This window comes from Sesamum indicum, linkage group LG11 (genome assembly GCF_026168435.1).
Source record: "Sesamum indicum cultivar Baizhima isolate 11 linkage group LG11, ASM2616843v1, whole genome shotgun sequence".
NCBI classification, from domain to species: Eukaryota; Viridiplantae; Streptophyta; class Magnoliopsida; order Lamiales; family Pedaliaceae; genus Sesamum; species Sesamum indicum.
The window spans coordinates 17,198,839-17,224,994 of record NC_142667.1 but is presented as its reverse complement, the minus strand read 5'-3'; the positions used below and the strand labels follow the sequence as shown (position 1 = coordinate 17,224,994).

Below are 26,156 nucleotides of genomic sequence, written 5' to 3'. Positions count from 1 at the left end.
TTCCTTCATCCATTGAATTTTTGCCCTCTATCGTAGCATATTATGCTCCATTTTGGCTGCTTTGGCATATACTAATCAACAACAATGCTCCAAAAACAGGTATAGCTCCTCATGTCTATTCAAGCTTACCAATTGTTGCGCCATGTCAAGAAATCCTTTCGCCAATTGGGCATTATGTGAAAGATCCCCTTTCTCCCTTCTCATGGCACGAAAAATCGATTTCAAGGCTTTCAGCTTTCCAGTGACCGCATACATAGGACAACCAACTATCTCATGTTGCCATATCTGTTGCACGCTTGAAATAAAAGACAGTGAGAGCGTAAGGTAGTTGTCAAACCGAAACATACCTCCAAACTGCCTCTGAGCGTCCCCAGCTATCACCTGTATCCATTTCTTGAGCAACAAGTCTTTGGGTGAGAGGGGATTGCTCCTTTGTAATGACTCTTGCTTCGCAAGGAGTCCTCTTAGGGTGAGGAATCCGGCTTCTGGAGGACACCTTCCTCCCTCGGGTTGGGCTTGGAAAGGAGTAACAGGCTTTCGTGCTGGGTTTTCTTATTGGGCCAAGCTTGTAAGTTTCATCCTTGGACAGATTTTGGGGTGGGTCTCCTTCTTGGGCTGAGTCTAGTGAACCTCCCTCTTGGGCGGACCTCCTTCTCGGGCTAAGTGTAGCATCTGCATCTCTCCTAAGCTTGTGGGCCTGACTTGAGCTTGACGTTTTTTCTTGGGTCAATCGTACTTGGATCATACCCATAAAATACGAATTGAATTAATATCACTGAAAACTTAATCTTAAAATATAAAAGTACTTAAGATAAATACACATTAAATTAGTATTTTAATCGTAAAGATAATATTTTAAATAAATACAAAATAAATATTTAATAATTTAAAATTGATGATGTTTATAACAAATAAATTTTTTTCTTGTCAATTAAAAAATTCAATAGTAATATTGAAGATAAGATTTTGGATAAATACAAATAAATATTTGAGATATTTATAATAGATGGTGTTTCTAACCAATAAATTTTTTTGAACAATTAAAAAAGTCTATTATAATCTTAAAATAAGATTTAGATAAATACAAAGTAAACATTTAGTATATTTAATTAGATAATGTTTTTAATCAATTATTAAACTTGATTTTGATCAACAAATGAATGCAGGAAAATTCCATCACAACAACAAAGCATATAAAGTTAATTAAACTTTGACCAAAAGGTGCACATAATAATAACGTGTGCAATAATTGAGGTGCTTGATCAAGGAATCTTAATTGTGATTTGTGTAGAAATATTTGAAAAAGGTTTTAATTGATTAATGTTGTATGTGAATATGATGATGATGATGGTACGAAATATGAAACTTTAACTACATACAGAAACATAGACATTAATAAAGATTGGCGAGAGAAGCTTCTGGTTTTATTATAGTCAGGTTAGGGGCAGAAACATAAAATCACATGGACAGGGACCACACGGTAGTTAATCAAAAGTTTGGCATATTGTGAAAAGAAGAAAATTTTATATGCAACTGGTTGGTAATGCTACCTCCCTCCATCCCCATTCAAATTTTTTTCTTTTTTTTTTTTTTTTGTCTGTTTTTAAAAATAAAGTAATTTATCCTCCTAATTTTAGTAATGTACTACATGTATTTCAGATACGATTTTAATTTATTTTATTATTTTATATTTATATATAATATATACTAATATTATTATATATAATATTTATAATAATAATGTATTTTTATTTTTTAAAAAATAAAATAAAATGAAAAACACCACCCCCACCACCACCCCCTTTCCCATCGCCTGCCTCCCCCTTTCCCTCTCCCCCCGTTGCTACTCGCCACCCTTGCCTGGGGCCTCCCCAACCCACTTGTCGTCTCCCCTTTCCCCCCGTCGTTTGTCGGTTCTACTGTCGCGGGTCCTATCTTTTTTTGTCCAACTCTCTCTCTCTCTCTCTCTCTCTCTCTCTCTCTCTCTCTCTCTCTCTCTTTATATATATATATACACATTTCTATAATTTTAATTAATAAAAATATTAAATATATTTCAAATTAAATTTTATGTAATATATATTGTGTACTATATGCTTTTAATTTAGATCGTTGATCGAATTTTCTAGTGATGCGTGTGAAAATACCATGGGTACAACAAGCTTGGACTTCGAATTTGGACTTGGCCCAGAGATAAAAGAACTTGAAAAATGGGATATGCAAAACAGCAGTTAGCACTTTGACATTCAAGTTAGTATCAGATTTAAGAGAAAATAATTACGAGAAAGAAATTGTAATAAGAAATTGTGATATAATGATCAATTTGTGAGAGAAATCGTGTTAAGGGTGCAGTTGAATGGCAAAGAGAAGTTGATAGCAATTTTTCAGCATCTGGAAGGTGACATCCGCCTGAGGGCCAAACCTGTATTTACAGGGGGCGTCGCTCACCAATAAGATTCTGCATGTTTTCTTTAATCTTAGGACGAGTGGATAGGAGTTATAATAATAAGTCATAATCCAATCTTATCTCTTGCTAATCTAGTAGAGGGAAGTATGTCTTCAAACTGAAGGAGATTCTACATTGTTATCTTTTTTTTTTTCACATGAGAGTAATTTATTAATTTTACATATCACATAGGGTTATTTGCATTTAATGGTTAGGTTATTAATAATAAGTTGGAATTCCATAAGTACCCCTAAAACTAAAAACAAAACCTATAATATATTAATAATTGCTTGTTTTTAAGTAATAATTAATTTTTGGATGACGAAACATTTATATATGGTGATAGAAATAAATATGAAATTGATTTAAAAAAAACAAAGACAAAAAGGTCACTTACATTGAGAATTAATTAAAAAAAATAGTTTATATGATTATTATTGATTAATAGAAACGTGAAAAGTAAAAAAGGGATAGTTAAACTAAAGTAATATATTTATTTAATTTAATGAAATGAAATGGGAGATAGTTGGGAGTTGGGAGGAGATGAGAGGCCGGGAAAGGTGGGTCCCACACAAGGCAGCCGGTGTGATGAGGAAACCGGATGCCTGAATGGAGGAGGAGGAGGAGGAGGAGGAGGAGGAGCAGGAGTTTAAAAAGTCTGGGTGTGGGTGGACTCTCTTTTCTCAGACTCACACACAAACACAAACCACCAGAGGCTAGAGAGACAAACTCTTATGTATTCTTTTACCTATAAATAAATATATAAGTAAATAAATTTCCAGAAGGATACAGACACATACAATCATACAAATACAATTGATTCTGTTGGTTTAGTTTTATTTATCTTCCATAGATTCAGAACTCAGAAATCAAATCAGAAGCGTCGTCTTCGTCTACAACTCTGCAACTGTAACTGCCACTGCGCAACCTCTCTCGGTTGGAATATCAATTCAATTGAAACGCCGCCTCGCTCTGTTGCCCTCCTTCTCCTCCTCCTTTATTGCTTTCACTTACAACACCGGAGGAGGTATTATTATTCTTGTTGTTGTTGTTCAACTTCTCAAAGTTTCCTATTAATTCTTCCATTCATTCTCTCTCTCATTCTTTTCTTAGATCTTCAATTTCAACAATGAATTCCGGATTCGCTTTCTACTTCTTCTTCTTCTTCTTTTGATTACTCTGCTTCTGGATGAATAATACCCTCTCCTATGGCTTTTATTCTTTCCTCTTCTTCCTTCTGCTTTCAACAACTTCTTAGGTTTTCTTTTTTTCTTCCTTTTGCATCATTATTTTTTTAATCAAATCCTTTCTCTACAACTCACTCCTAATTCCTTTCATTATCAGAATAATAATGAAATTTTTTCTTCATTTTTAATTGTTTTCTTCATCTCACACTTTGGCCTTTCAAATTGTTACCTGATAGGTTTCAAGTTTGGAGCTTTTAGCCGGTGATAATTTGTTTGCGCGATTGTCAGACACAATTATATCTGACTTCTTATTTCCCTTGGTGGATGACGAGAAAATTTGGGCAGCTTTCAAGTTTACGCTTTTAGGAGGATATGATGGATAGAATGCATAGATTACTTTTTCAGGTCCTGACAGAGCCCCAAAGGGGCGGAGAGTCGCTCCTCGGGACCATTAAAATTGCTGTTTTGCCAATAGCAAAGGTTTTTACCATGTGTTTTCTGGGCTTTCTCATGGCCTCCAAGTATGTAAACATTCTGCCTGCTAACGGAAGAAAGCTCTTGAATGGGGTAAGCAAACAAGGGCTTTTAAGATTCTTTCTTTAGCTGTAAATCTTATCATGTGAACAATTTTGGACTTAGCCATCATTATAGTAAATGTTTCCTTAGATAATCTCTGATATTTGATCTTAAAATAGTAAAAGAACCATTTCATTTAATTATCCAATAGTAAAAACGTCTTCAGATTGGATTTGAAAACAAGGAAACATGTTGATTTTGATCTGAACCAATTCGTTTTTGTGATTATTAAATTGCTTTCTTTGTGGGAAAGTATGATAAAGTTCTGTCAGTGTTTTACTTTGTAGCCATTGGCAGATGAAATTATTTACATTTGATACTCCTCATATGCTTTGATATCCTAACGATTTCCTTCACGCAATTGCATATTTATATGATATGATGCAGCTGGTCTTCTCACTTCTGCTCCCCTGTTTGATATTTTCACAACTGGGACAAGCGATAACTTTTCAGAAAATGGTTGCATGGTAATGACTGACATCAGTGCCTGCTCTTCCAAATCGTAATACCTATTTTAGGTGCTAAGTTGACATTCTCATTTGGCAGGTGGTTCATTCCTTTCAATGTCGTTCTTGCCACCATATCAGGCTCCATTATAGGTCTTATTGTTGCATCCATCGTCCGTCCTCCTTATCCATATTTCAAGTTTACAATAATACAAATTGGAATAGGTAAGTATTACATCATCCCTGCCAAGCTCATATGACCTGTCAGCATGCAATTTTATGATGCAAGCCTAATAATAGTTGAAATGACATGGGTTTTTATAATCTCTGCTATCCATGTTGTAAGAAGATCTTTTTCCAACTTTTGTGTGGCAAAAGGACAATCTCTTGATGCCTACAGGTAGGTGCTATTATCATTAGTTGCAAAGTTCCCATCCATGCCTGGAAATAATACATAAATATTGGCTACAGAGAATAATACTGCAAACAAACATTTGCCAGATCCCACGCATTAAAAGAGAAGTCAAGAATGTATGCCCAAAAAGGGTCCAAAACTAACTCAAGAAAGAATTTGACCGACCCTGAGATTAGGAAGTCAAAACTTTAATATGCTCTATTACTTGCCCAGTTGAAGGAAAAGGAAAAAGGTTTGCAGTTTTGTCGACATCATAAAATGTCAAATTTTGAATGATAGCGAGATTTGCGGCGATCTGGTAGGTGGGTGCGTTAAATATAGTTAGCATTGTTCCTCTTTCTTATCCTGGTTGTTAGGTGGATATAAGACAGGGTATGAAACTTCACAAGATGCCTTCTAATGCGTTCCAGTCATCTTCATGTTGTGTTTTTATGCTGGATATGGGTGTTCTTGTATTTTCTGCCGCTTGAATGTGTAATTCTGATAGTTCACGCTTGAATGCTTGCATGGATGATAGATTCTAGTATGACAAAATCTTTTTATCCTTTCAGGGAATATTGGAAATGTGCCACTTGTCTTAATTGCTGCATTATGTCGTGACAAATCAAACCCTTTTGGCGACTTTAATAAATGCTCACAAGATGGAAATGCGTACATCTCATTCGGCCAATGGGTAAGCTGTTTCCCACAGTTAATGATCTCTGAATCGCTACAGCTCATCTTTAGTGGATAAGTACCATCACTATATATGTTTAGGCAGTCAAACTGTTGGCAACTTTTGGAGCTAGTTTGATGTTTTATGCCTCTATTTGTGTTTATAGATTTCAGTTTCTTTCAAGTGATCCTACAAATACCATTTTATATACGTAGCTTGAAATAGTAAAAAGTAGATATTTCCCTGTGGGACACGAACAATGATGGATGTATGACCTTCAGCTGAGCTCTGAATAGTTTGGTCCCTTTTTGGCATGAGACCTCAACAATTTATTTTTCTCGTAGGTTGGTGCAATTGTCCTGTATACCTATGTTTTTCACATGCTTGCCCCTCCTCCTGGTGGAACGTTTGATGTTGAAGATGGAAATCTGCCCGTTAAAAATCCTATGAGAAATAGCTTTAATGCCCTTGCGAAAGATAATTCTCCTGAGCAACTTCCCCTGCTTGCGGAGGAGGCTATACCTGCTCATTCGAGTGTTACAAAGAAAGAAAAGGTGAGAATCTGGTTTAAATTCGAATTCAGCATTAAATCTCATGTTTATGTGACCGTGCATCGAATTAACTTTATTTAAAAGGATTGTATGCTTGGGACTTGATGGTTTGGGACTGAATATGTATGCATTGTGTTTGCACTTATCTGATCATCATGTGGGCGCTCTGAGAGTGACATAGAAAGATGTAACAGTTTGTTTGTTTCAAGATATTCATTCTGCTATATCACTAGTTCTTAGAGTTCCAACATTTGGGTCGAAATAATAGTCTGGAGGGGAGTATGCAAGACCCTATCAACAACAGCAGAAACAATCCTTGATTTGACATACATGTTCAACCCTGTTGGTCTATTCTTCACTGCAGCTGCTGATTGAGCAACTTGGCCTTCCTACTTCATATGGTGACTGGTCTGATGATGTCAATTCTTCTATAAAATCTCTCATTCCCTGCTGCTGCTTCCTCATGCAGGTCCAAGCTTTTCTGAAATATATCTATGAAAAATTGAAGCTCAAGCAAATCCTGCAACCTCCAATCATCGCCTCAGTAAGTTTAATTCTCTCACTATTTCTTTTTTGAAGAAGGATGTTACTTCTCCTCTTTTCTTTCATCAAGAAATCTATGTCATGAAAAGCTCTTTGTTTTGAATGACCGGCCATTTGCCTTTTTTCCTGCAAACTCATTTCTCGGAGGTAATTTAATGAACCACGTGCTGGAATTTGACATGTCCTCTTTGTGGAATGATCATGTTTCTGTGTACTACACCACAATATTACAGTATAGATCAATTGTAGAATTTAAAATATTAGGAAGCTTCTGTTGCCATATCCTGTAACCATCCTTCAGGCTTACAGCTCATAAGGATTTTTTATTTTTTATTTTTAAGAAAGTTCTCAACAGAGGTGGTCTTTCTCAACCACTTCTCTTTGATAAAAATAATGCCATGAAATGATCTCCATGTTGAGTTTGTTGCAGGCATCAGCTTACCTTTTGTTTCTTGCGCCTGGTTGACCATATCTGCATACATGTTAATTTGGAATTAGAACTAATTCTCACTTCTGTCTATCTCATTTCTTGCCAACTTCTGGCTGCCTAGCTGATCTTGTTAATAAATTGGTTACGGCAAGGATTTATTCACCTGCTTTGATTTCTGTGATGTAACCAACTGAAGTAGTCACTGTTCTGCATTTGACAGAGAACTCGTATCTGATCTTTTGCATGATTTTGTTGTGTGCATGATAATTTATCTGTAACAACTGTCATCATCCTTATTATTTGTAACTTTTCTGCAGATCCTTGCAATGTTAATAGGATGTGTTCCTTTTCTGAAGAAATTAGTTTTTACTTCAGATGCTCCTCTCTACTTTTTTACAGACAGCTGCATGATTCTTGGGTACGCTCTTCCTTCCTAGAATGAGATTAGTTGGTGCCTGATGCATAAAAATCAAAAGCAGGAATGTCTGGAACTAAAATCACTCATTCCTTGTCTTAAGACATGAAGCGGATTGAATTTTTGCCATTATATTAAATAGCACAGGATCAGCCAACTTGTATGTATGTTTGGTAAATGTGTATGTTTATTTTCTAACAAGTATTGTTCATTAACAGAGAAGCAATGATCCCATGCATATTGTTGGCATTAGGAGGCAACCTTGTGGACGGTTAGTATGCTATGGAAGTTTTTCTCCAACTCTCTAACTCACATAGTCCTATGATTACTCCCTCCTTGTTGCTCACTGATGAGAGAAGTGACTGAATACGAGTGCATGCAGGACCGGGGAGTTCAAAACTTGGTGCACGGACAACTGCAGCTATTATTTTCGGGCGACTGCTCTTGGTTCCTCCAACTGGATTAGGCATTGTCATGCTGGCTGATAAGCTGGGGTTCCTGCCACCAGATGATAAAATGTTCAGATTTGTGCTCCTACTCCAGCACACAATGCCTACTTCTGTGCTTTCAGGTAAGCATTTCATGAAGACGACACATCTCAAGCATTGAGTGTCACACTACTCTTTCTCAAGCCCCTTCCATTTATCAAGACTGACTCTACTAGTGAACCCTTCTATATTCTGGTGCGTGGGATATTTGCGGGTAGTCAAGTTAGGTGAACAGTTGATATGAATTGTTATGCAATTAAGCACTGTTGGTTGACTGTAATGTTTCCACATCTAATTCACAGGTGCTGTTGCCAGTCTCCGAGGATGTGGAAGGGAGGCTGCAGCTGTCTTATTCTGGGTTCATATTTTTGCTGTTTTCTCAATGGCTGGATGGATCATTCTTTATCTCAACATACTGTTTTAAAAGAAGAGCTAGCTTCTTTTGTTTATCAAGGCTGGTCTTCCTCTATGTATATGATAAGAGGCAAACCGAACAAGGCAAGCTGGTTCTGGCTCATTCAAGTTTGGAACTGCTAATATTGAGGATAGATTAAGGCAGACATCACAGAGCGTATACGCACCTGTAATATGTGAAATATTTCATTGTTACGTTTTAAAATCATGAAAATTTCCAACTCTCTTATATCTGCAATCGTGAGGATATATATTCATTTTGTCCAAATCCTTGTCTAGCAATAATAAAGTCCGTATGCAACTGCATGAACTGCTAAACAAGGTGCACAATGGTGTAATATACAATCAAGTTCAGGAGATATAACATATTAGGAATGACAGGGGACTTTCACTTGTAATCTAAGACGTCGAATAATTGATGCCTGCTTGAACCAAATAGAGCACCAGATGAGACAGTCAAGTCGTTTTGTAACACTTGTAGTACAAAGTAAGGAAATTGCTCAGCAATTTTTTTGGGAAAAGTCAAAAAAATGACCACCACCTCCTCTGGCTATCATCCCTACGATAGGGGATATGGCTACTTATGCATCTTCTATCAGTAGATGGGTTGCGGAACCACAACATGAGAGAAATGCCAACCATGCTGACAATTGGAGCAGCTGCAGCAGCAAGGAAGAACCATCTATTCCTTGGAACGTTGCTGACACCATTCACCCCAACAGAATTTGCATCAAGTACCTCTCTTTGCTCTCTACCATGATGAAGTTGAGACGGTTCATCCATTACACCATCATATGTGGCATCCAAGGAACTATCATCATTCACATCATGCTGATGGATAAGAAGAGTGTCATATTCGCTGCCCTCATTCCTTTTCCTTGCTTCATAATCCTTGTCGTCAGTCGGCATCTCACAACGGCAAAGTGGGCATGTATTTCTTGTGCTTAACCATGGCAAGATGCAGGAAGGGTGATAGAGGTGAAAACAAGGAAGCTGGTTTACAACAGTGCCGACAGTGAAGGAGTCCTTGCAGATTGCACATGCCATACTATCCAGCTTGCCCTCATCAATTGTCATACATGGCATACTATTTACAAAAGATAAAGAAGCAGGAGGTGCCCCTCTCCTTGAACTTTCAGTTTCAGCAAGATGCTCAAGAAGATTCTCAAAGCCTCTGGAGTCGAGGTAATCTCCAGAGTTTCCAGCATAATTCCATGCCTCCGACTCTTCAAAGTTAGTTAACAAGTCACCAGTATGTGGTTGTATCCTCCCACTGATTCCAAACCTACTCTCAACTTCAGGGGACAAAAACTGCCTGCCGCGATTAATATAAATGTTGCTCCCATTCAGTCTTGATGAACCATGAAGCTGAGCCCCAGCTCGCAAAGAGTCAAATGTGTTCCCATCATTCTGAGCTTCCTCCCATTCACTATCATCTTCTTCCTCATCTTCTGAGTTCCAGTGATAGAGACCGGCATTCATTGGATCAATATCGGTATCACTTTCTACCTCACTCCCTCCATTTGGATGGCCAAAATTTTCATTGTCCAAGAAACTCTGGCCATCAACAGAAGCATCAGAGTCGCCTCCATAGGCACTATAAGAAAGGGTATCAGCCTCACCATGGAAAGCCCTGTATCTCCTAAAGCTGACATTTGATTCACTCTCCCCATAGAGAGAATCAAAGCCATCACTTTCAGTATCTGAGAACACTCTCCTCCATCTTCTAGACCCACTTGGGGTAGTACGAGAACTTGTCCGCTGCATTAACCTTGCAGCACCATCTCCATCTACAGATTGATTATCATGGTCGAAAACCGTGGACTGGTTCTGCCTTGCCAGGGTGATCATTTGCGAAAATTGTTGAGAGAAGATACTCTCAACAGACTCAGAGCTATCATACCTTCTCCTTGATATGGGCATTCGCCTTGGGTACACATCCGGTGAGGTGGTCTGGAGATCCTCGAGCAATAAAAATTTGCAATCCCCACATACGCTGATAATTTCAAGGTCCCCAGTCTCATTTTCAGAGGCAAGGATTCTGTGGCATAACGCACATGTTGAAAGGAGATTTGGGGAAGAGTTATTAACAGCTGAACTGTCCCGCGTGTAGCCAAGTGTGGAGGATTGAGAAGATTCCCCAAGATTATGTGCAGAATAGCCATCCATTTAATACTGCAAAGAAATATGTGTAAACAAAAAGAAAGTCAGCAAAGCTAAATAGAATGACTGTCATGAAGTTAGGGAAATTGATACAACAAATGAGACCTGAGAGTTGGGAGCAGCGACCTCTACGGTCTCCCCTATTAAAACTGCTCAGATGTTAATGAGAAAGATAGCCTATTCACATATATGATTACATATATCATTAGCAAGAACATAAAAGAGAAAGTCAGAAACGACATCTTTGAACATGCATACAAATTGAAACGCGAAATTAATGGTAATAGAAAAAGCAAAGAAATGTCAGAAGTATCAGAAAATGGGCAAGCACATGAAACATTGAACTGAAAGTGTCCTTCATACTTACAAATCGTCCAAATAACTTGCGTCCGATTAAACTGAAATATTCGACCCGTAATTAGCTTAAACAATCATCATCGTTAGATGAGGATTGACAATTGGGAAAGATAGGGCAGACATGAAATTGAAGAGATGAAGAATGCAAAAATTGCCAGATCCAAAGGGGGTTGGGAGATAAAACTGAAGAAGATGATAAATTTAGAGCGGTGAAAAAGAAATACCAGAGAAGTGGGTGCGGGTGATGGAAGACCAAATCAAACGGAAGCGAAAAAAGAAGTGAACGGGAAGAAGAATGGTTGAGTTGGGAAAAGGGAAAAAGGGCGAGAGGGGAGAGGGCAGGTCAAGACTCAGAAGAGTGACTCGGTGAGTGGACCAAACGCGCTACTCTTCCAACATATTATTAACTCTAATAAACAGACTGTATCTTTTTTTAGTTTTCATATAATTTTTTCTTTAAATTTCAATCTTACAACTTTTAATATAAAGAGATTATTACTGATTATTTAATATTATTATAATTATAATATATAAGCAAAGCATTTGGGCAAATTTTATTACTCCCGGCAATATTAATTAAAAAAGATTACATATGGTGTTGGGTTGATGATGATGATCAGACATTCATTTAATTTCCTTAGCAGTTGATTGATTGTTGGATATGGCACATATCATATCTCTCCATCACAATCTCTGATACATATATGCAGTAGTAGAGTCTTAAACAGCATGCATGTAATATTGTTTCCTTCTAAAAAGAAATACAAATATTCTGGCAATTTGTAATTATGTCCCAGCTTCTATTCTGAATCTTTTCAGTCCATATCCAGAAAAATGTAACCATATAGCTGCATAGGCCCGATACAGTCTCCTTCCTGTACCATTTCATTTTTCCTATTTAAAGCACCACAAATGATCCTACTAACAACCCTGGAGCTACTCTGGATCACCATCTGTCTTCACGTCCATCTACCTACTAACCTTGTTGTTTAATACTAGGTTGCTGGTTTAATCTGTGTAGGAAACTAGACGACGAGTCAATGGAAGGAGATGATGGAGGGCTAAGGAGGAGAAGCCCACGAATCTCAGCCCTTGATGTGTGCAAGGAAAATCATCAGAGCCGTTTTCATGAAGAGCAAAGGCAGCTTTCCAGGACGAGGACCTGCAGAATCAAGAGAAAATTTGATGATGCTCCTAAATCTACTGGTGTCTCTAAATTAGCCAAACAAGTTTGGAAGGTAGTGTGTCTATACAACTGCTCTTCTGCATATATACCTCAGATATTCCAACTCTACACAGCTGGTATCATTAGTACCCCAGAGCCAGAGGTGCATCATATACTTCTGTATGTTAATTATAATAGCAGATTTTAAGGTTTGCGTACATTGTATGCAAATCATCATAATGGCAGTCCACTGGTTTGAAAATTGGCCAAACGACATCTAGACTACCCTCAGTCTTCAATTAATGATTTGAAAATTATCTGCATGCTGCAGGGTAGAGACAGCTCACAAAATGCAATTCTCTCAACAGATTGTAGTGAGTTATTTTCACCTTCAAAACACTTGTTGTCACGGACTAATGACCATCATTTGATCAAATAATTTGGCGTTTTAAGCAGTGCAGTGGAGATCTACTCCTGATTTAGAAATGGTTAAACAAAACCAAAAGCAAGATGGGGATCATGCAATCAAAAGTGGTTGGTCCATACTTCTATGAAATTCGTCCTTTATGACATTTTCCTTTTGTGATGAATATCCTTTTTCTTGTTTCTTGACTTATATTGTTAGGCAAAGCATCAGCCATGCCAGCAAAACACATACTTGAGCTTGTTCTTGACGCACTACAAAGGTGATTTTTTTCATCCGTGTATGTATTAGTTTTGGCATATGAAATTTTGTAAATTACTTGGGTTGGGTGATCAATTCTTAATGCATGTCCAAGGTCAGCTTTGTTGACATACTGCACCATATTTTCCTCTGTGTTTCAGGAGAGATACTTATGAAATATTTGCTGAACCAGTTGATCCTGATGAGGTTCTCTTTTAGCATGAGTAACCTTTTCCTTTTGTCCTTTTTTTTTCGAATTTAAAAGAGTTAACTCTTCATCTTTGCCATTGTAAACTTAGGTTGAAGATTACTATGAAATCATTAAAGAGCCTATGGACTTTGGCACAATGAGGGCTAAACTCCACGAAGGGATGTATGAAAATCTTGAACAGTTCGAGGTTTGTTAGCTGTAAGCTGTGGGATCTTCACATGGGATCTTAATGACATAAAAAAAATCCGACCATTTGACTATTTATTTTGGACTATTGTTGCAGCATGATTTGTTTTTGATACCAGAAAATGCAATGCATTTCAATTCCTCAGCCACCATTTATTTCAGACAGGTATGTCATAATCTGGCTTCCACTCATTATAGTCTGAGGTTCCAGTTACTCACAGGTTAATTCATAGTGGGCTTATGTACATAGGCCCGTGCTATACATGAATTAGCTAAGAAGGTTTTTAACGCCCTTAAAACGGATCCTGAAAACTTCGTGCTGGAATTTTCGGGAACAAGAAGAAGATCCATGAGAAGAGCTATGCGTGACATGAAATCTGCTACTATGGATAGTGATGTTTCTTCCAAGGCAAAACTGCATTCTCCCTCAACCTCGACATTCCGCAGAAGCAGCAAGAAGAATCCTGGTTGCACTGGAATGACCCAAAGAGATCTTATAACTGGTAATGCTAATATGAGTCGTGTTGATTCTTTTAGTTCTAGGAAACTATGAGGGATTGGGTCGGCAAGAGGCAGAGTTCCCCTGGCTGGAACTGAGTTTTCTATCTCTTACATTTTCATTTAGATCAATTGTTTTTGCTGGGAAAGGTTATCATCCGTATTGAACATCTGAATTTTCCAGTCCCTCAAGCTCCAAATTCTTTTGAAATGATACATAATTTCTTGGAATAACAGGTCTGGGAGATGGTAGGTTATCGAGTTCTCAAGTAGCAGATAGGCGTTTCACATATTGGACATGTGTGAACAATGACAATGACTCTGTTGATTCTATATCTTACACCACTTCGGACTCACTGGTTCTGGTAAGTTACCATTGTATTAAGACAGGATGAGCTGCAAGCAGTCTGCCGGCCTTTTCAGCCATATATTGTCTGACCTCTTCCAATCTTTCACTCTTGTAAATTCTTTTTCGTTTGTAGATGAATCGGGGAGAGATTAACTACAAGGACAGCTTAATGTCATTTGTGAAGGGTTTGGGGCCAATAGCAGAGAAGGTTGCAAGGAGGAAGCTATTGCTGCAGATTGAGCCAAAAAGTCAAATTTCTGCAGCTAAACAAAGGAAATCTAGTACTTGGGATGCAAACGCATTTAGGACATTCAGTGACTTTGCTGCTGGCCGCTGTCCCAACCTCAAGGCAAGCAACATAATTGATTTGACAGAAGATGAAGAAGAAGCAAAAGGCGGAAATAGGAGGGTGGATTATGGTAGCCCAGGAAAAGAGAAAAGTGATTATGGCAGAGCAGGAAAAGAGAAAATTGACAGCCACAGGAGAGTGAATGCTGTTGGCATCATTGGCAAACAAGATGGGATTGCTAGGAACCGAAAGAGCAACGAAACAGGAAGGAGTTGTACAGAATTGAACTCTTCTTCAGGGAGCAGGAGCAACAACACCAGCTTGAGAGAAGCAGCAGGAAAGTCGGATGATACCATGCGGCCAGTTATATTAGCTTTGGAGAACACTCATACGAATGTTGGTGAATGTAAGTTAAGGAACAAGAAAAGCTGCATAAAATGGAGTGTGGCTGTGAAGAAGGGGCAGACGAATGAGTTGTCTGCAGTGGGGCAAAAAGAAGGAAAGAAGTCGATGCCATTGATGTCACAATTCACATTTGACCTTCCCTTCTTAAAAGCACGGCTGAATGAGATGAATGTGGGTGGTGGTGAAAAAGGAGGAGTGGAGAGGGCCCTCAACTGCACGCAACAAGCAGAATCAATAGTGATTAAGCCTTTCCTTTCCAGGCCATCATCATTGGATACTACCAACTTAGCACTTGAGCTTTAATATTGAATGGAGGAGCAGCTGCTGTGCAGTGATTCTAATAATAATGCCTGTGATCATATTATGTTCCAAGTTCCACTCTTGGATGATGAATATTAGTTTATTTTGGACTAGAAATTGCTATAATCCCTGCATGCATGTTATTGTCTTGAAATGCTATGCTATGCTCACATGCATATACAGAATCAATTCCATAATATGATATATCTATTTATATTCCTCCCTCTCTCTCTCTCTGATAATTACTATCAAGTATTATTCATTTCTTAATTTTTATTTATTTACTTCTTATTAGGCTTAGTATAATATAAATATAGAAATTTGGGTGTGAAAACATAAAAACAGGGAGTTGGTTATCATCCGGATATCCAATTTTTATGCTTCTCTTTCTCTCTCTCTCTCTCTCTCTCTCTCTCTTTCTTTCCCTACAACAAAACAAATGTTTGTGATCAAATCACTCAGAGTGATGGTCCGGTCCGGTGACGTCCCCAAATCTGTATCTGCTTCTCCTTTTTAATTTGCTGACACAGAGTATTAGTTCCCTTTTAAAAAAAGAAATACAACACCCAGAAAAAGGCAAAGCAAAGGAAAAAAGGATCATTTTCATGGCTTACAGGAGGAGGCATCATGTGTTGGGAAGATCAGCCACTTTCAAGGAAGAAATTTACCAGCCTCCCGAAGATGCAGACACCTCCGCTTCCTCATCTCTCGCTGCTCAGGCCATAAGGGCCTCTGCCGCCCATCGTGATTCCTCGCTTTCCTCCGCCTATGCTTACCCCGCTTTCCGAGAATACTCCATGGTATTCCTACCTCCTCTCTGCTTTTTCTTTTTCGCTTTTAATACTACTCCCCCCGATCCACTTTCCACTCAACGCATCTATTATTCCCAATCTTTTTGCTTCTAATTTTTATCTGCATGTTTTTAATATATATCTCGTCTTTTTTCTTCTTCCAGCTACCTAATCCCACTATATCTTAAATATGGAATCCTTTTCTTTTATTTGCATGCAATTTTGAGTTGGTTGTGCGATGTTGTTCTTGGCAATCTCTTAAACATGATGTCGTCTCTTCCGCTATTATCTACCTATCAACTTAACATGGCAATTGAAAATACTTGGAATGCTATAATAGTCTCACAACTTGAAATATGCCTACATATATTTCTCTTTTTGTCAATGCTACTCATGTGGTATGATGCAAAAATATTATAGGATGATGGAAGCTCAAATGAAGAAGGCAGCTTTTGGGGAGTTCTTGCTAGAAAAGCTAAAGCGATTCTCGAGGAGGATTATCAGCCCCAGCAGTCTGAATATATCACCCAACCAACGCCAGATATGTTCAGTTCCTCAAGGATTGAACAGGTCAAACTACTACTTGCTCCTCTTTCCACTTAGGACTAGAATGTTTTTTTTTCAAGTATGGAATATTTTTGTTAAACCAATTGCATGTAAGGAACCAAATATTTTATTTGTTTTGTCAAGACATATACTTCCATACAATCCTCATGGAATTCTGGTTGGCTGAATCTCGTTATCTTGCTTCCAATGTCTTTCTGTACTTTTTCCTCTCCAACCCAGGCTGAATTCTCTAAAGCAATGGACAATCCTACCCTGCGTAAGGGCCTAGATGCGCTCACATCCTCCATGAACCGCATTGGTGATACCATTGGAAATGCTTTGGAGGTAAATTGCACCAGATCGTGCCTGTCAAGATTAGCTTTCTCTGTTGCTCTTGGAGGCCATATATAATATCGCTTAGTAGGTTTTTTGGAAAACCAGAAATGATATAACTTCTCATAAAAATCAATGCTTCCACGAGCATATATCTTTTCCATGCATCCCCATGTTTACTGACATCAAATTCTGCTTCTCTATGTGGCCTCTGCCATTACCAAACTTAGAGATGAATGACATCTACTAGAAAGGCTCACCGAGTATGACCTCTGCATGGATAATTTTCATAATTCATATCATAGCCTCCTTAACGTCTGGAATGCGTTATGTAGTGTATCTACATCATTTTGTCATAAATTTCCAGGAAGGACGCACAATTGTTGAGAATAAGACTGCAGATTTTATACAAGAAACACGTAGGCTACAGATAAGGAGAAAAGGAATGTATCCTGAGGAATCTGGTGTAAATGGTCCATGGACGCAATCACAGTATCAAACCAGCCGCGAGGATCAGCTCAAGGCATCTCGCGACGTAAGGTGGCCACTGTGTAAATTATGTACATGTGTTAGAAAGATATTCAATCTCTTAACTAACAGATCTAGTTGAAGTTATTTGATCATTTTAAAATAGTTTTTGTGATTAGTAAATGCTATGCACTTGGTATTAGTTTTTGAACAAGAGACATGTCATCAGTTACGTGTTATAGTTTCTTGATCTCTAGATGGTCTTGTGTGTGATTTTTGTTGGTGTGTTCTACTCCGTTGCCATCACAGGTGGCAATGGCGACAGCTGCCAAAGCAAAACTACTACTTCGAGAGCTTAAAACAGTTAAAGCAGACCTTGCCTTTGCAAAACAGCGGTGCTCTCAGCTAGAAGACGAGAACAAAATCCTTAGAGAGGCTCGTGAAAAGGGAGTGAATCCTGCAGATGATGACATGGTATTTTTCTTATGTTCCCTTTTGTTTTGAAGAATTTTAACACAACTCTTAATATGGGAGTTGATAAGACATACTGTATACCTGATGATGATGATGTCAAATGAATGAGCTGCAGATACGGCTTCAACTGGAGACACTTTTGGCGGAGAAGGCTCGGTTGGCTCATGAAAATTCAGTATATGCGAGGGAGAATCGGTTCTTGAGAGAGATTGTGGAATATCACCAACTGACAATGCAAGACGTAGTGTACTTGGATGAGGGGATTGAAGAGGTTACAGAAGTGTATCCTGTACCTGCAGTATCCAGGACGTTGTCCGTCTCACCGCCCTCCCCGATGTCTCCACCATCACCATCGCCATCCTCAGCACCCAATATTCGTTTGTCAAGAAGCTCTTCAGTCGCCAAGGAAATGCTACTCCCTCCCCGAGACGCAGAAGACATTCCCAAGACTGATTCCACCACGAATCCAGAATCATGCAGACGCTGATGCCCCATCTTTTTCATTCATGGTTTTATTTATTATTTATTTTTATCATCATTAGTTAACTTTTTTTTTTTTGGTTTTTTTGGGTTCTCTGAGGGGTGGTTCGGCTTGCTTTTTGCCTAGTTAAGAATCATGATTCTTATCATTTGATGAAAAGATTGGTGCATCCAGGGTCATCTGTTTCCATTTCATTTGGAAGAAGTAGCAGACAGTTGAGACTGGTGTTTTTGTGCGTAAACTTATTCAGCTTTGCTCTATACTTGTAAACGAGCATTGATGTTTGCTTGCTTTTGTCACCAATAGAAGCAGCCTTTTCTTTGTCGAAATGTCGGGTTGCAGGCCAAGAGGGTGTTAGAACCAGTCTTCTTTCAAATATCTTTTCTACGTTGAATTCTATTCTAAAATAAGAATAAGCCCTCCAAGTGTTCCAATAAATAAATGGAGAAATTACAACAATTTCTCCTAATATTTGATACAATTATAAATATTTATTTATTATTTAAAAAATTAACAGTAATTCTAGTGTTCGCTAAAATTATATAATGTTTTGACGAAAGTAAAAAGATATCTACTTTGCCTGCCCTTTTCTTTAAAAGAAAAAGTAAAATTTATCAAAAAAGTTGATGGGATGATTTTTTCCTTCTTGCCCTGTTAGTCAAAAAAAAGAATTTAGAAAATTTTAAAAAATAAGCCAACTGTTGTCCGAGCAGTTAGATCAATTCACTAGGAAAAATGAATTAAAACTAACATAATGTGCTAGTTGTTGGACGAACAATAAAATCAAGACAATATTAATAATTTTTCAAATAATAAAACAATATTCATAATTCTATCAAATATCAAAAGATCCCATTACAATTTACTATAAACAAAATATCAAGGTATCAAGCATAATGAACTCCTTGTATTGTAATAACAATTAAAAAAATCATCATATTGTTAGAATTTAACATAGTATAAATAGATAGTTTTGCTTGGAAAAAATATCAATTATGTTAATTGTAAAAATAAAATATTAACAAAACAATGAAGGTTTCTTTGACTCTCAGACGTTAAAATTAAAGAGTCCAACTCATTAAACAGGAGAACCAGACTTTCATTATTAGTATGGTGGCTCTAGAAATGATAAAACCATGCGAACTCCACCATTGAGTTGCTCTACAATCAACAACTACGCAAAATGATTGTTTCATTGTAAAATCATGCAGAGCCTTCCGCACAGAATCAGTTATCCTAGAGTCAATTAACTTAGCAAAGATCCAAGATGTTGCACTGGACTTTGGTCTTGTGATTCAGCTGAGTCAACTAAAAAGCATGCACGCATGTGGAAACACATACAAGGTCCCAGGCGCTTTGCTTTCTTCTTTCCTAGTTTGTTGAACAGGAGAGTGCCTGTAAAGTAATGCATATTTCGAGTGCCGTTGGCTTCCAACAATTTCCACCTGAGTGGTTGATCAAGTGATACTTTCCAACGATCATCCAATATTATTTGGACAATGTAGCAGGTACCAAAGACCTATGAATACATATGATCATCCTATGAATCCATCCACCAGCGCAACCCATAGCTTAAACAACCCTACCCCACTGAGGCAGTACATTCATTAAGAAAAAACTTTGTTGCATATACCATTGAACATGAAGGTAACTCCTGCATGTGGAAACCTTCACATACATTTTCTGATTACAACATTTCTATCAGCCACTGCAGACTAGATGTCAGTGGCAATAAACAATATAATTACAGTTAAATTTTCTATGCAGATGAAATGATCAGGAAAGAGCTGCTCTGACTGGAGGATTAAGGCTTCAAAGCAGAAAACTTCCTGGATTTAAAATAACTGAAAAAATAGGCTGGTTGATCCATCACCAAATGATCTAAGATCAGCAGGTTTCACCAAAGCCCGGCACAAGGGGCAAGTTCGTTCTCTCTCAAACCTGGGAACAGAGAGTAGCCAACTGCTCAACATGGAAATGCATAATAAACAAGTACGACTAAAACGTACCACAAACACAGTAGGAATTCTAATTTCATAACAAAATAAAAATCAGTCTCCTCTTGCTCCCCTAGCATTTACACGTTGGGAAAGACAAAAACCAGCTGCACTCAAACAATGGCAAGGGAAATATATTAACTGTCAATAATAATCTTTTAAGATTCTAATATATTGAGTGATTATTTTCCAGCATAGCCGGTTCCAAGGTCAGGTTCCTTATTTCCCATAGCAATACCAAACAATACCAACTGAAATTCTGATGCATCTAAACAATGCACTACATTTTGTGAAGATTTAAAAAAACCTACTGAAATAATTGTGTTTTTCCCCCGATTGTGTACATTTCTATATTAATAACCATGCGCTGATACATCTTCCGCCTCATGCAATACACCAGAATCAATCAGGTTATGCAGTACACTGCTTGATTTTTTATTTTTCAGAACACCGGAACTTGAAAACTGAGTTCCCATACAAGTCAAACTTGAAAACTCGAAGTTATGCTGAACTTCTCTTGAGGACATCAATTGCAACTAATATAGCAAAGTACAATATTTTCACATACTTTTGGCAGCATAGTGTAATATTTTCACCTGAATCATGCGATTCTGTCTACATTAATAACCATAAATTTAATTCAACTCAATTTTTTTAAATAACATAAATTTATAAGCATCTCAAATTGTCAAAAATGGGGCAGGAAAGAGAAAAACATATCCATTCATCTTCATTGCTTAGCTGATATAGATGAAGCAGCAACAGGAGTAAAAATTGCTAGACATATTTAGAACCAAAAATTCAGTCAGGAAGATAAAACCAACCACTCGGATACACAGTCCTCACAAAATATGTGTTTGCAACGTAGAAGGACTGGAGCGTGCATCTTTTCCTGGCAAATGGCACACAAATCTCCTGCCGCAACAACCTGCATTGAGTCGAATCCGATTCAAATAACAAACCCTCGGACGTTATATAAATATTCAGATATAAAATTATGAATAATCAAATGAGCACGGCATCCAATGAGAATCACACATAGCAAGAAACTCAAAGCTCATCATTTTATCATAGAAAACTGAAACATTTATGCATTTCATCAGAAAAGGATAATTTTATAACATGCAATAACCAGAAGACGCCGGCCACTGAAAGCAAAAGAATCATGCATATTTATCACTGTCAAAGGCCCGCAGAAAAGAAAAATGGTTACCTGTTCGGATGTAGCATAAGCTCCATAATGGATGTCTTTCCTCGACAATGCTCTCAAAGCAGTAATGAATGATTGGACCTGAAAAATAAAAACATAGAACTCTTAGATTGCAAAATTTAAAATATAAAACTCATAAAACATATTTAACTAATGGAAAAGCTTAGAATGTGAGATCATGAACTAAGATGACTGCTTAAACTAAAGTTGCTACCTTCTCAACAACGGATGTAAGCTTGAATGTTAAGTACAGTCCAGTCATTAGCGACGAGAAAAGGCTCCCATATTCTTTGTTCAAAAAGAAACGGTACCAAACAGGGGCAGGGAGCAGTGCACGATAAAGCAGCAGTAGATACTCAACTAAAGTCAGCAATTGACCCTGTAAGAGAAATCTCGTTTACCAAAAAAAAAAAAAAGAAATATCTCGTTTACCGAGGAAAAAAAAAAGAAATATCTCTTCATTAGAAGGTAACTGCTAGTCTGCTACCCAAAGGAACTACAGAATAACAGATATGCACATCAAACCCCAATAAGCGAGCACAGATAAATACCTGCCGACGATAATTTCGACCTCTGCTGTTTTTATAATACATCAATAGCACACACTTGAAGACCATTGCAGCCTGACGAACCAGTGTGTCTGAGCAAAGGAACCATGCTCAGAAAGTTAGATCTAACTGACTAAAAAATCACTTTTCCAGAAGATCATGATGACCAAACAAAAAGAAAAAAACTCACCATTCACCATGATAATGAATATCGCATGCCAGAAAGGCGGTATGGTTCTCGGTGGCAGCATCAGCAATGGATATAACAGATCATCATTGCGATACCACCAGTATATCCCAACAACATGAAGTGTGAAAAGAATAACAATGCCGATGAGGACAAATATTCTCCTCTCGCCCTGAAGAGAGAAAGTCAGTTCCTTGCAGAAAGTGACTTTACATGAAACCAAAAGGAGGTTTTCATTACTTAAAAAATCCAGATCAAAGAATTAGCTAAGAGAGGATGAGATTGTATATAAGGTACCTTGAGTGCTGTCTGCTTCCGTACAACATCATTCGACTTAAACATGAAAGCAGCAATCCAAATGGTAACACAGAAACCTGCAATGTAGCAAGAAGTCGTAGACTGTTTTCCACAACATAATTAAATGATAAAAGCAATTTCCAGCGAAGCACCTTAACTCTAATGCCCCCCCCTCCCCCCCCCCCCCCCCAAAAAAAAAGAAAAGAGAGGAAGGAAAAAGGGATCTAATCCCACTCTAATTAGGTAAAAGAAGGTAATTAATAGTAAAAGGGTAGGTCCTTCATCAGCTCTGTGGTGCTTGTTAGATTGAGTGGCAAAATGCTCAAGCGTGCATGAGTACTGGTGGCCAAGGACAAGCATGCAAATCGAAAACATAAGACTAGGAATTACATCAATAAAAATTACGGGAACTCAATTCCAAGATTCAGAATAAAGAGGTGCAATACTTCTAGCACATCATTTTCTCCTTGATCCTGCCATTGAAGCCACAGACTCATAACATAAAGGGGAACATTCCAATATATTCTCAAGATCCCCAAATATGCAACTCTGGAAAGGCTCTAGCTCAAATATGGTTAGAATGGAAGGAAACAAATGGCGGAAAGAAAAATAAATAATTCTCTTGACTATCACGGAAGTTATATATTGTTACAAACAATGACTATTCCTCTTACCATGCACACAGATCTCTTTCCTTCTCCGCACATTTGAGTTCTAGACAAGACATATACAGCTCGTTGCAATTCCTAATACATATGATAAAATTCATATGCTTTCATTTTCTTAGGATCTTAATGTCATTTAAAACCAATGCCAGGCAATTCAACAGGATTCTCAACTCAGTTGCTCTTCAACCAATGAATGTAATGCAAAAGATCGCAAAGAGAGCCAATGCTTTATGATTTCTGACGTGAAAAATGAATTGTCTGCTCAGGGTGCTTTTATATTTCTCGAGATTCCAGAAAACATCAGAGTGGGTTAATTTTGCTTTAACTGATGAATATGAACACACAAGAATATAACTGCAGATAAATCAGATTAATAACCTTAATAGGAGCCCCACTAACAAGAATTGTCAAAAAGGATTCTCTTTGTCATAGGGGAATCCAGGGGTAAAACTTCAACTATATGAAAATGGTCAGAATACCTTTCCCTTGAAAATTACTGGGATGATGAAAACTTTTTTTTTCAAATCTTGAAAGAGAAATATTTGTTCTCTCCTAGAAAAAAGTACCCAAACAACCTCGTCCTATAACAGACTAGCAACAAGTAATATACTTTTAGGTTCTAGTCTAACAAGAAAGAAGAAAGACAATATCCAAGATGGCTTGAAAGTTTTGTGATACTCCACAAGCAATTGGGCAAGTGAAGGTCTCTAACAGCATCAAAATGATGGTCAAAATCAATACCATCAGTTCAAATGGAAATTTACCATTTAAAACACTGGTCACTTGACACAGAGGAAATCGAGAATCTAAAACTACTGAAAATAAGATGGAGCATGGGGAATACCTTGCAAGTGTTGGCGTATAAATACAACCAACAGAAGCAATGAGAAAGGAAGGACCTGCTCGATCCACCGAGCAGCCTGCTGTATGTCATATCGCTGATACGAAGAGGATGAATCCCTATTATTGGCAGCAGCTCCCTCGGCAGCGTCTGTATCACCACCTGAATCTGTTGTGTGTGCACCTCCATCTCCTGCCTCTCGATCACTCCTCAATTCAACCTGGCTCTCTAACGAGGACAATACAGAAACTGCAGACCCTGACCTCGAAATTGGCTGCGGAAAGGACTCAGACTGTGCACTAAGCTGCCCAACTACTGGTACTGAGTGCAACACAGTGGCAACCCTGTCATGCTCATGTTCGCCGGCACCAATTATCCTGATTGAGACCTCTCCTGCAGTGCCACCCCTATTTGCAGGGGCTGGAGGTGGAGAGTCATTGAGATGCGGCTGAAGGTGGTGATCTCGATAGCTGATTTGGGATCCATTGTTCAATAAAGCGTCGGATTCTGAATGATTGGACCTGGTTCTGAGAATTCCGGTGTATTCTAATAAAGTGGACAAAGGCGATCGAAGAATGTTAGAAGCAGAAATATGCAATCCGTGTCTTCGGGAATGAGTAGAAGTATTCGAAGAAGAACTTCTGTAAGCGTCCGAATTTCCACCGGACGCTTCCATTCGAGAGGATGCCCTGAACCTAAACCTAAGCCTATCAAGAATGGGAAAGCTGATGAGTCAGAAATACCAAGGATAAAGATTAAAGTTTCTGAACAAACTATAGCCACAGAAAAAAGAAATGGAAAAGAAAAGATGAAAAAGAAGTACCTTCGAGATGGAAAATCCGTGGATGATGGCTTGGGATTCAAAAGGAAGACGGGGGAATCATTTTTGGAGAAAGAACCCTAAGCAGAAAAAGGGGAAGGAGGGGGGACGAAAGTCAAAGGGAGAAAGGGCATATTAGAATAGCCTGACAAATATTGAAGGCACGGAGGCAGGGGGCGGCGTAATTGTTGGGTCCGAGGGCGGGGGACGGTGAGGCTGCGGATGTGTGTGGTTGAATATGCGTTTGCTCTCTCTCTCTCTCTCTCCCCCTCCTTTGCCGTTGGTTTCTCTTTGCGAGAGCGCGAGAAGGGAGAGAAGATGTAAAAGCTTATGCCCACAATCACATCTGCGCCTTACTCAATTCAATATAAATATATTATTCAAAAACAGATGAAAGAAAACAATTTATACTTTTGACACTCTCAACTTTGTTATTTTTTTTATTTAAAGGAAAACAGAAAAAATATTAATCAACTGGCAATTCATTCATGAAAAACTAAAGGCTTGTTGCTCTTTACTATTTATTTTATTGCTGCCATTACCAAAGGCTGTGTATTATTAGACTAAAATTGTGACATTAATGCTTATATTGGAATTTAAAAATATAGCATGAATTAACAACTTCTCTCTCCAAATGTATATCACATCCATAATCTATCAATGGTGGTAGGCGTATTTGCATCATTGATTAATCTACATATTTGGAAGCACAAAAGTAGTGGCAACACTCATTCATTCTTATACTATTACAATTTTCACCTATTTTTCCAAAAAATGCACATTTTTTTTCTCTGGGTGTCCACTGAATAGTTGGTTGTTATGCATATGGGGTTATTAGTGTACATGATAATTTTTGAAAACCATTCTCTCGAATTACATAGTGATGTACTAAGTTTCATGTACATTTAAATATAAAATATACGATAACGTAGGTAGATAATTTTCTCACTTAATTATGGTAAACCTTGCTCAAATAGTAGAAAGCCTCTTTAATTTACTAACTTGCTATTTATAATGAATGAACCGCTTAAATGGAGTTGTTGAATAATTATGGAGAAAACGAAAATAAAAACAAATATGGTTAAATTCATAATCAATATAAATATAAATGATGGCATAGGAGGATTGTCCAATATTTTACTAAGATCAATTACTGATGCGTAACATGCTACTAACATGTCCCACAAATAATATGATCCTATTAGAGTAAAATACATGTACGTTAGTAGTCATAACCACGACACAAGTATTCACTTATTTACTACCACATTTTTTGCTTTATATAATATATAGTATAGGAGTATTCGAGTATATGATTTTATACCGAGGGAAAGAAAAGAAG

The 26,156-nt window shown here is 37.8% G+C and overlaps 5 protein-coding genes across 8 annotated transcripts; 3 read left to right on the top strand and 2 right to left on the bottom strand.

The window, feature by feature from the left end:
* The first annotated feature begins 3,120 nt into the window (after positions 1–3,120).
* LOC105174696 (Auxin efflux carrier family protein) lies at positions 3,121–8,795 on the top strand. The gene is made up of 11 exons (XM_088875346.1): positions 3,121–3,473; positions 3,870–4,200; positions 4,597–4,676; positions 4,756–4,880; positions 5,622–5,743; positions 6,070–6,279; positions 6,746–6,820; positions 7,567–7,667; positions 7,883–7,935; positions 8,047–8,235; positions 8,455–8,795. The coding sequence occupies exons 2-11, from the start codon at positions 4,006–4,008 to the stop codon at positions 8,574–8,576; spliced, it is 1,272 nt and encodes a 423-aa protein (XP_088731472.1). The 5' UTR covers positions 3,121–3,473; positions 3,870–4,005; the 3' UTR covers positions 8,577–8,795.
* A 157-nt stretch (positions 8,796–8,952) lies between these two features.
* On the bottom strand, positions 8,953–11,449 carry LOC105174697 (RING/U-box superfamily protein). 4 transcript variants are annotated; one of them, XM_011096884.3, is made up of 3 exons: positions 11,311–11,432; positions 10,835–10,906; positions 8,953–10,741 (listed from the first exon to the last, which is right to left on the bottom strand). In XM_011096884.3, the coding sequence occupies exon 3, from the start codon at positions 10,733–10,735 to the stop codon at positions 9,089–9,091; it is 1,647 nt and encodes a 548-aa protein (XP_011095186.1). In that variant the 5' UTR covers positions 10,736–10,741; positions 10,835–10,906; positions 11,311–11,432; the 3' UTR covers positions 8,953–9,088. The 4 variants fall into 4 exon arrangements, with proteins under 4 accessions (XP_011095186.1, XP_011095182.1, XP_011095187.1 ...); XM_011096880.3 differs by having other exon boundaries at positions 11,097–11,398; XM_011096885.3 differs by lacking the exon at positions 10,835–10,906 and having other exon boundaries at positions 11,311–11,449.
* On the top strand, positions 11,325–15,372 carry LOC105174745 (uncharacterized). Its single transcript, XM_088875345.1, has 11 exons — positions 11,325–11,452; positions 12,108–12,324; positions 12,583–12,625; positions 12,708–12,785; positions 12,877–12,937; positions 13,077–13,122; positions 13,215–13,313; positions 13,410–13,478; positions 13,563–13,815; positions 14,048–14,175; positions 14,293–15,372. Exons 1-11 carry the CDS (start codon positions 11,382–11,384, stop codon positions 15,154–15,156), a joined length of 1,929 nt encoding a protein of 642 aa, XP_088731471.1. The 5' UTR covers positions 11,325–11,381; the 3' UTR covers positions 15,157–15,372.
* A 136-nt stretch (positions 15,373–15,508) lies between these two features.
* Positions 15,509–18,575, top strand: LOC105174694 (heat-inducible transcription repressor). The gene is made up of 6 exons (XM_011096878.3): positions 15,509–15,953; positions 16,365–16,514; positions 16,731–16,835; positions 17,191–17,358; positions 17,601–17,765; positions 17,881–18,575. Exons 1-6 carry the CDS (start codon positions 15,759–15,761, stop codon positions 18,250–18,252), a joined length of 1,155 nt encoding a protein of 384 aa, XP_011095180.1. The 5' UTR covers positions 15,509–15,758; the 3' UTR covers positions 18,253–18,575.
* A 1,243-nt stretch (positions 18,576–19,818) lies between these two features.
* Positions 19,819–25,182, bottom strand: LOC105174693 (RING/U-box superfamily protein). The gene is made up of 9 exons (XM_011096877.3): positions 24,818–25,182; positions 23,998–24,701; positions 22,486–22,562; positions 22,192–22,360; positions 22,005–22,093; positions 21,668–21,832; positions 21,457–21,534; positions 21,068–21,171; positions 19,819–20,187 (listed from the first exon to the last, which is right to left on the bottom strand). The coding sequence occupies exons 2-9, from the start codon at positions 24,668–24,670 to the stop codon at positions 20,082–20,084; spliced, it is 1,461 nt and encodes a 486-aa protein (XP_011095179.1). The 5' UTR covers positions 24,671–24,701; positions 24,818–25,182; the 3' UTR covers positions 19,819–20,081.
* Positions 25,183–26,156: the final 974 nt, after the last annotated feature.

Coding starts and splice junctions, on each gene's coding strand:
- LOC105174696 (XM_088875346.1), top strand. CDS start 4,006: ATGATGGATAGAATGCATAGATTACTTTTTCAGGTCCTGACAGAGCCC. Junction 4,201..4,596: donor GAAGAAAGCTCTTGAATGGG/GTAAGCAAACAA, acceptor GATATGATGCAG/CTGGTCTTCTCACTTCTGCT. Junction 6,821..7,566: donor AACCTCCAATCATCGCCTCA/GTAAGTTTAATT, acceptor ACTTTTCTGCAG/ATCCTTGCAATGTTAATAGG.
- LOC105174697 (XM_011096885.3), bottom strand. CDS start 10,735: ATGGATGGCTATTCTGCACATAATCTTGGGGAATCTTCTCAATCCTCC.
- LOC105174745 (XM_088875345.1), top strand. CDS start 11,382: ATGGTTGAGTTGGGAAAAGGGAAAAAGGGCGAGAGGGGAGAGGGCAGG. Junction 12,325..12,582: donor TAGCCAAACAAGTTTGGAAG/GTAGTGTGTCTA, acceptor TGCATGCTGCAG/GGTAGAGACAGCTCACAAAA. Junction 13,123..13,214: donor AACCAGTTGATCCTGATGAG/GTTCTCTTTTAG, acceptor TTGTAAACTTAG/GTTGAAGATTACTATGAAAT.
- LOC105174694 (XM_011096878.3), top strand. CDS start 15,759: ATGGCTTACAGGAGGAGGCATCATGTGTTGGGAAGATCAGCCACTTTC. Junction 16,836..17,190: donor CCATTGGAAATGCTTTGGAG/GTAAATTGCACC, acceptor ATAAATTTCCAG/GAAGGACGCACAATTGTTGA. Junction 17,359..17,600: donor AGCTCAAGGCATCTCGCGAC/GTAAGGTGGCCA, acceptor TTGCCATCACAG/GTGGCAATGGCGACAGCTGC.
- LOC105174693 (XM_011096877.3), bottom strand. CDS start 24,670: ATGGAAGCGTCCGGTGGAAATTCGGACGCTTACAGAAGTTCTTCTTCG. Junction 22,563..23,997: donor TATACGCCAACACTTGCAAG/GTATTCCCCATG, acceptor GCTACATTGCAG/GTTTCTGTGTTACCATTTGG. Junction 20,188..21,067: donor GAGGACTGTGTATCCGAGTG/GTTGGTTTTATC, acceptor CTCTGTTCCCAG/GTTTGAGAGAGAACGAACTT.